The 9,141-nt window shown below is 37.5% G+C and overlaps 1 protein-coding gene across 1 annotated transcript; it reads right to left on the bottom strand.

Annotated features, from left to right (window-relative positions):
- Positions 1–862: 862 nt before the first annotated feature.
- On the bottom strand, positions 863–8,659 carry ccr6b (chemokine (C-C motif) receptor 6b). The gene is made up of 2 exons (XM_049595999.1): positions 8,464–8,659; positions 863–2,921 (listed from the first exon to the last, which is right to left on the bottom strand). The coding sequence occupies exon 2, from the start codon at positions 2,910–2,912 to the stop codon at positions 1,824–1,826; it is 1,089 nt and encodes a 362-aa protein (XP_049451956.1). The 5' UTR covers positions 2,913–2,921; positions 8,464–8,659; the 3' UTR covers positions 863–1,823.
- Between the last annotated feature and the right edge of the window lie 482 nt (positions 8,660–9,141).

The raw sequence follows: 9,141 nt of genomic DNA, 5'->3' as shown, positions 1-9,141 counted from the left end.
ACAAATATGTGTGATTCCAGCTAAAGGTAAACACTGATGTTTCTCCTTTCTGTTATGTTGTCGGATAATTATACTAACAATCCGAGCCTATCTGTTTGAAAAAAAAAAAGCACTTTTAGTGGACGTATTTTGACGTTGTTTGACGCTATCTGAGTGCCCTATTATTTAATATAGCGCACGTTCATGAGCTGCAGGCAGGTCAGCCCTAGCTTCGTACTGGAGAAATGTCAAATATTGAACATCCTATCACTCATTTAGACAAAAGTAGATCAGAAAATAGGCTGAAAAAAAACAACGTTCGTTCCCCTTTAACTAACTGGCTGAAGCAGCAGTAGAACAGCAGCTTCTGTTTTCAGTCAGCTAAAATGACTGTCTTTGTCAATGAAGTCTGGCTTTGAAGAGAGCATAGGTAAGTTTCACTTTTAGCTCAGTTTCCGATCAGAAAGGGCAGTCTGTTTGGGAAGTACTGAGCATATGACTAGGTAAATGAGATTATACTGCAGGAGTATTTAGTAATAGATTTAGTTATTACTCAGTGTTTACTGATAACATATGCATTAGTAATGACTTAAAGTAATTAAAGGTTGGTTATGTTGCAGTCTGTTACAAATATCCCATTTTACATATTGACCATAACATAAATGTTAAACATGCTAATATATGGCACAACATCTATTTTATAGTATTATTTAAGTAATGATTAACATTTTCTATCAATTGTGCAAAATCATTTTTAACATTTTTAAAAAATGTTGATAATAATAATAAATCTGCAGTTCTTTTGAGACAGAGGACTCAAATTTCCAATTCAATTCTGAATGGACTGTTAAACATAATGCTGTTTTTCTGAGACCATGTTTAATCAGAACGTATGACAAAAGAATACAATCAGACATACAAAATATATATTTAAAAAAACTTTCATAATAGAATAGGGTCTGTATATTGTTCTAGAAGATGTAGATAAAAGTGGCAGTCTGGCAACACAAATATGCAAAACTCTTTAGATGCTTATCTTTAAAAATGAACATACTTAACATAATTTATAGGAATACACAAAAAAAGAGGTTGTCTTAACAGTATGGTGACAACAGTACAAAAATAAGATATCAAAGTGAAAGTGATTATCTAATCTATGACTTTTAGAACAGTGTGGAAAAATATGAATTGTACAATATTACAATCTGTGATGTTAAAGGCAACTATCAAACAGGGGTGTCATAGTGTGGGGAAAAGGGGACTGATTATCTGGGGCCCCAGTAGAAGGCGAGCCTAGAATCAAACGTTTGGTTTTGTTTGCAAATTATCAAATTTGACAAAAAAAAAAAAAACATTTTAAAGACTGAACTTTGTGGAAAAAAAAATACTGGAAGCTCTCTGAGGCTCCATTTGCCCCTTAAAAGGCACAAAATGGTTTAGTCTGCCTCTCTAAACACAGCTAGAGCTCTGTGAGAGAGTGCTTATGCTACTGGGGCACCAACGTACACTGTTGTGTCTTTCCCCAGACAGAGAAAACAAGATTCCATAAAAGAAAAGAAGGAACAGGTAGGGAAAGAAAGCAAACTGACTTTGTAAAAACAAAACAAAAAAAGAATATAAAGGTGCATGACAGAGACATGGATCAAGGAAGGAAACGTGGGGGGGCCCACAGAGACTGCTTCTGCACAGGGCCCAGAATTTGCTGCTACATCCCTGCTTTCAAATATATACATGCTTGATTTAACCACATTTTGCACAGAAGCTTTCACCTCTAATTATGTATGTACAGTTACAGCAGTGTAACGTCTTGATAGGCTGATAAGAAGGTTTGTACCACTGCTGTGTCATGCAGTGAATGATGACATGTTGTTGCAACCATCTGAAGACACGCGACCTGAGATGCAAATGTCGGAAGTGCCACGTGACGAGCGAGTTGTGTAGATGTACTTTTTGCTAAAGCACCACAAATCCAACATTATCTGCCGGAAGTGGCTTCTGAACTTCACGCCAATGAAGGCGTAGAGGATGGGATTGAGGCAGCAGTGGAGGTAGGCTATGCTCTTGGAAATGGCCAGCACTTGGAGTTTCATCTTTTCTGCCTCACAACTCCTCTGCTTAAAAAGAGACAGAGTGTGGTTCAGCAGAGTCACATTGTAGGGAAGGTGGCACACGATGAAAACCACAACAACTGCTAAAATCACACGGACAGCCTTGTGCCTCTGGCTGCTCTGTGCTCTCAGTAAAGTACACACAATGGTGGCGTAGCAGAACACCATCACCAACAGAGGCAGCAGGAAGCCGATGGCCATTTGAAGGCTGGGAACCACCACCTTCATAAGCTTTGCTGTTTCATTCTTACTGAAAGACAGCTGACATGTCACAGTGACAGTGTCAGCCCCCAGATTCTGCTCTTCAAAGCGTTCAGTGTAAAGGAGTGTGGGCAGAGTTAAAGCCACTGCAAACACCCAAACAGCTGAGCAGATAAGGCGGCTGTAGATCAGAGCATTTGAGCGTGTGCCGAAGGATCTTCTGGCCTGAACTATAGCAACGTAGCGGTCGCCACTAATGCATGCAAGCAGGAGCATGCCACTGTAGAGGTTGATACTGTAGGCTGACCTCAGCATCTTGCAAGCCGCAGGACCCATTAACCAACTGTGCTGCTCGTTGTAGATGATAAATGGCAGAGCCACCACAAAGATCAGGTCGGCCACAGCTACGTTGAAGAGATAGACATCTGTCATCGTCTTGGTTCTCTTGTAGAATATGTAAGTGACGATCACGAGAGCGTTGCCGATCAGGCCGAAGGCACAGATGATGGAGTGGATGTATGTTTGGATGGTGACCTCCATGGGGTTAGGGTCGAGGTTGCAGAGCCCTTCATCTGGGTAATCTGTAGACTGACTATAATCATAGTCTGAAGTCGAAAACTCCATGTTTTTAATCTGGGGAAGAAAAGATGTACAGCAAACAGCAAATAATTAGGGGAATATAACGACACATACACATTTCCAAAAGATCTGAAACAAATTTAATATCACATTTCATAAAGACAGACCTTATAAAGAGAGGTGGTGGAATATAACTACAGTAGGAACATTTACTCAAATAGTGTACTTAAGGGAATGCTTCACCCAAAAAACACACGACTGTATATCAGTTAGTCATGATGCCTTTATTTTTATAAAGAAAATGTTTTTTTGCATGTGTCCATAGAAACCAGTGAACATATTGATTTATTGATTGTTTGAGGATCGGTTGTTTTGACAAAGGTTTGACACTGTTGTTTCACATTTAAGAAAGAAATATTTTACTCTTTACTCCACTACATTGATTTGACTGCTATATCCCATTACGCTAGCACATGCAAAATTTATCAGCTGTAATGCAATGCTTTACTTTTAAACTAACAACTGATGTATAAAGTACTTTAAATTGGCTCCAAATTGACTTTATGACAGTTAGTCATAATGTCCAATAATACAGTGAATTTGTAATAATGTAACCCTCTGAACTGAGTATTTTTGTGAGAGTACTTTCACTTTTGACACCGTGAATACATTTTGCTAATAACATTTCTGTACCTTTACTTTTCCTTTACCTTAAGGTGGCAGGAAACGTTCTTTAAATAAAATTAGCAACACCACAGTGTAGACATACTGTTACAATTAAAAGTCCTGCACTCAAAATATCACTTCAGTATAAGTACATATTAGCACTAAAGTACCTAATGTTGAAGTACTTGTTGTAAAGAATGGCTCAATTCAGAATCAAGTTACAATGGACGCATTTTTGTGTTCAACACTAACTTTGTAGCAGGCAAAGCTGGAGCCAGTTGTACCCATTTTATATACTGGATATACTGGTGAGTAGCTTAATCTGTGATTTTACATCATGATTTTTTTTTATTTTTTTTTTTTGGTTTGTTTTTTTATGATATTTTTTGGGGCATTTTTAGCCTTTATTTGATAGGACAGACAAGCATGAAAGGGGGAGAGAGAGAGAGAGAGAGAGAGAGAGGGAGTGACATGCAGCAAAGGGCCACGGGCTGGAGTCGAACCCAGGCCGCTACGGCAACAGCCTTGTACATGGGGCACCTGCTCTACCACTAAACCACAGACGCCCCAACATCATGACTTAATGGTTGATTATTTTTCCATTAATAAGGCATCTGCAAAGTAATTGAAGAAGTAGACTGAGTAGAAGAAGAAAGCAGGATAAAATAGAAGAAAGTACAAGTACCACAAAACTGGACTTGAGTACAGCAGCCTACTTGTACTTAGTAATTGTACATGTTACTTGCCAGTGACATGTTAAATACATATCTTTTACCTCTAATCAGCTATTTAACATTGGGGGGACCATTTACAACTGACACTTTCTGCAACCCAACCCTCCAGGTGGGTATGCAGGGAATTCGCATTTTATGGAGCCAGCATATGATTGAGGGCAACACAGGTGAAGTGTGCACACTGTGATTTATTTATGACTTTTTTATGACATACTTTTTATGACCATTTTTGATGGCATTGTTATGTCATACTAACTTTGTACAAAAACTGTACCATTCGACAGTGATATAGCCCACGTAACACCTACAGTACATTCTAGTTTTTAACTTTAAGATATATTTGAAAGTCATGAAACAGAGAGACACCGCAGTGTTTGACACTCATTGTACCTATCCACAGCAGTCAAGCTGTGCTGGGGTATTGCAATGGTACTTGCATAAGCCACATACAGAACTTTAGTACACTGTAATACTAGAACTGATAGTAATATAATAATGCCATTTTATTGAGTTTATTTATGATTATGATTACATTTGCTAATGATTATTCCAGACAGAGGTGCATGGTTGCCTATTATAGCAGAGCAGTTTTTCTCCTTTGGATTTTTTTATTAAATGTATTGGGGGAACTTTGGCATATTTGAATATTGAGGGGACGTGTCCCCCCAGTATATATTATAATTATAGCTTATAGCTTCTTCTTATCTAGCTTCTAATGGAGTTACACTATGGTATTTTTATTTTTTACTTACTTAAAATATCCAGATACTCCCTCCACTACAAATAACGACTTTATGAACAATAACTAAAGGCTTTATTAATGGCTAATAACAACTATTTCTTCTCAAACAGATCAGTAACATGTCCTCACTTACTGACCATAAAGAAAGCCCTCAGATGGAAAGCAGCAACACCAAAAGTCAAGCGCATCATTGATAGTTTAGTGCAAAGTGTGCACCCTGTGTGGACTAGGTAAAGCTGTCATCACTGTTTTTTGTATGTTTGCAGGATAAAAGTCAGTGCCCTAGTTCTGCTCTTCCCCCGGCCGTGAATGACCCAATTTCAGCCCCATTAGACATTAGGTGAACGCACGCGAAGGTAGACTGCAGGTGGCTGCACTGTGTGCTTTGTCTGATCTCACAGGCTGATAAGATCTTTATCAGCCAGGATCACAGATGTATCACTGTATGTGTGTAGGAAGGTGACCGACGTGTAACAGACTCAGGAAACACCAACAAAGTTTCTGGTAATGCAAAAATGAATAAGAAAGTGATCAAAGTGTTTCTTTGTGTGACACTAGAACAATAGACTCTTTTGATTTTTCTGTTTTAACCCTTTGAAGCCTGAGCAAATTGGTTTGATTTCTTTCTAAAACAAAACATAGGGAGAAGGCAATTAGCGACTTCACATGAAATGGCCCAAAAATGATCCAAGTCTTGGGGTTGATGTGAAACTGCGCCTACTTGGGGCAACAAAAAAGTTTGTCATGGGTACGTCGGTACAATAGACAAACAAGAAAGGACAGCAGAGGAGATACCCGCACACCAAAGTAACTGGGCTGTACAGACACAAAAAGGTCCACAGGCTGAGATCAGTGCAGAAATAATCTATTTATCTCTGCTTAAAAAAAGATGCTCAAAGTGCAAATAAATATATAAAGATAAAGATAAAGATAAAGAGTGAATAAAAACAGCAGCAAATGTTTCAGTCCTTGACTACCATCAGTGCTAATTTCATGAGTGCTTCACAGAGCACACATCCAGACAGATTCTTACCAGGTGTGATAAATCAATCAGCTGGTGCCACTACTTAGGTGAGATCAGCTACCAAATCACAATTATGACCTGTCATACAAGTCCTACACCATTCACATCTTCCTAAAATACCATTATATGATAGCAGAGCATATTATACAGATGAACAAAAAACATACCTATACACAGAATGATAAAAAGCAAAGACAATATATAACAAAGTAAATAACAAAAATTAGCAAGAAATTTGTTAAAAGTTACAAGAAAAATATTATAAATATTGTTTTCTAATTACAAAATGTACTAGTTTTTTGATAATATCCTCATAATCCTCCCCTTTTTTTAATTAAGTAATGTTTTCAAGAGAAATCAAACCAATTCGATCAGGTTTCAAAGAGTTAAATAGGTAATGAAAAGCATCTGAACCCATCACAAGAAAACTGATGTCGATTCAGGTGTTAAAAGGTTAACTGATAGATGGCCTTTTGAATTACACATACAAGCATGTACACTACAATGATGAACAAAGGCAGAGGTGTGAGGAAAGAATTTTAAGAAGTGAAATAAAAATAAAAACTTTGGAAAGAAAAAAACCCTAACCAAAACGTACTTAGTTAACAAATTCAAATAGGATACAAGTATAGTAAATGTCTTTAGTTACAGTCTATACAGTCAAGCTTGAGGAGGCACTGGTGCATGTGTTTATGAGACTGGTGTTGTGATAGTATCGGAATACCCGTTCTGAGCGTCTTACATATTGCCCCTGACAAATACCCCCATATTGTATATAAAAAATACATATATTGAAAGTTATTAAAACTAAATTTAAAACTTTGAAACTAATGAAAAATACAAAACTATAACTCCGCTCCAGTCCACATTACTACATGTATGATGGGCCCTGGTGCATAATTGTCAGCAGAGGTGTGGACTCAAGTCACAAATTTGAGGGTTTAGATTTTAGACTCGATTTGAGAAATCAAAAAAGAATTGCAACTCAAGTTGGACTTAACACCAATGACTCGTGACTTCACTTTTTTTTCACCTTTTGACTTAAAAATATTTGATACCTTTCCCCAAGCCCAAAGATTTAAAAGTATTTGTGATGTTGTATATGACATTAAAGTTCTCTATTTTCTATTTTACAACAAGTTGTTTTTTTTTTTTTTATTAAGTTTAGTACAACTTGATTTAACAAACTTCTTTAACAAATAAATACAAATTTTAAAATGCATTCATGATTTTTGTAAATTTAATATATCATTACTCTGCTGCTAAATGGTATTACATTTGGTGAAGAACGCATTATCAGTTTTTTGGGACTCAAAATTGGAAGTTAAGGACTTGGGACTTGACTCTGGACTTGGAACTTGATTTGTGATTTGAATGCAAAGATTTGAGACTTACCGGTGACAAACTAAACAATGACTTGGTCCCACCTCTGGTTACTAGTTATGACTGCTCGCTTGGCTTACGAATGTGCTCAGCTTCTCAGTCTTGACAGATTGCGTCTATAGCTATTGTATCTCGTCATGTTTCATCTCGTCTCATGATCCAACAGAGACTTGACTCTTGATGTGACAATATCAACATACATATTACCCAGCAATCATCACTGTATATCTGCCTGTAATGAAAATATCAAAGACAAAAGGAAATGACTCATTTAACTGAAGAGATTTTAAAAGTTTTTATAGTTTATGTAGAATGAACATATAATTTGTTATAAGTTCCTACAGAAACAAAAGGAAAAGAAAGCCATGTTGGGGATGGCTTTGCCTACAGGCCCCAGCCCAACTGCACTGCCCATGTGCTACCTTTACGCCCCTGAACACAGGATTTCTCCTTTATGCAAATAGTAGCATGGGAGAAACGTGTTGCGTGCTTACACTTAGTTCTTCAAAAACCTGATAAGGAACATACATGGTAATGTGATGGTATCTCTTGTTTCAGCACTTTCACTTCTCACAAATCACTACAGTAAGATTAGGTAAAGTTAGGTACAGTGGCACTTGTCAATGAGGAAGGTATGAGGTTTTGTACGTATCTGTTCGGGAAGAGAATAGAGCAAGAAAAGGACACGCCTTTTGTTTAAAAACACAATTTGAGAACTTCAAGTGCTCTGTAAATATCGCTTTCCTGTTTTACAGAACTGACAGTTCTGTAAACGTGCTCCATCTGTATAATGTGTCATCTGGGAAGCTTGAGGCATTTAAATCTTGAAAAGTGATCAGACGTTTTAAAGGTTCAAAACTGATCAGTCACTGTAAAAGTAAAATTGATCAGTGCAGTCCAGTTTCAAAGCTTTAAACTGTATCACATGCACTCTGTCAAAAACAAACTACTTAATCACAGTTCTAAACTGTAAAAAAATAATAATCCATCACAAAATTTGACGCATTTAGTAACTTGTGCTCATATTTCTGTTCAGATCAAACATACCTTGCAGAATGACGATTCTCACAGTTAATTTCTTTATCCTCTGGTCTGATGTTGTCAAGTCAAAAGAGAGTGAAGAATACAGGTATCAGAGCTTCACCGGTGTCAAAGCTGCTTCTGAAGACGGAGTTCAGTGTGGGGGCTTTATATCACAAATACTGCGCGCTGAAAATATCAGAAGAAGAAGATAAAGTCAAAACCACAGGCTCTGCTACTGTGTGACTACAGCGCATCACTGATGTTCCTACTTTTGATGTTACGTTCTCGTGCAGGGACATCCCCCCACTGCACGTTCAGTACACATGTGGAGGTTTTCCATTGCTTTCCAAGCAATGCTTTGATTTACTGCAAGATTACCTGAGTTACCCCAACTATTCACAATCTCAGCAGCTACCCCCATAAAAAGGTCACACTTCACGAAGTTTGCTTTTGTGACCAGCTACTGCATATGTTACTAGAATGTCTGTCAATTTGAGGAATCAAAAGTTTCTCTTACAAAGAATCTCTTTTAATGTCATCGATGAAATTCACAATAGCCTAATGTTTTACAAACTATAAACAAAAGTCTGCTGCTGTCCCTCACTCTCACTTTCTTTGAACACATGCAGGTGTATTCAGACAAACATCCCCCACACAGAAACCATCTCTCTTTTTCTGTCATACCCTCAAACCTCAGCTAAG

This window comes from Epinephelus fuscoguttatus, linkage group LG14, assembly GCF_011397635.1.
Source record: "Epinephelus fuscoguttatus linkage group LG14, E.fuscoguttatus.final_Chr_v1".
Taxonomy (NCBI): Eukaryota; Metazoa; Chordata; class Actinopteri; order Perciformes; family Serranidae; genus Epinephelus; species Epinephelus fuscoguttatus.
This window is presented reverse-complemented; position numbering and strand designations above follow the sequence as displayed.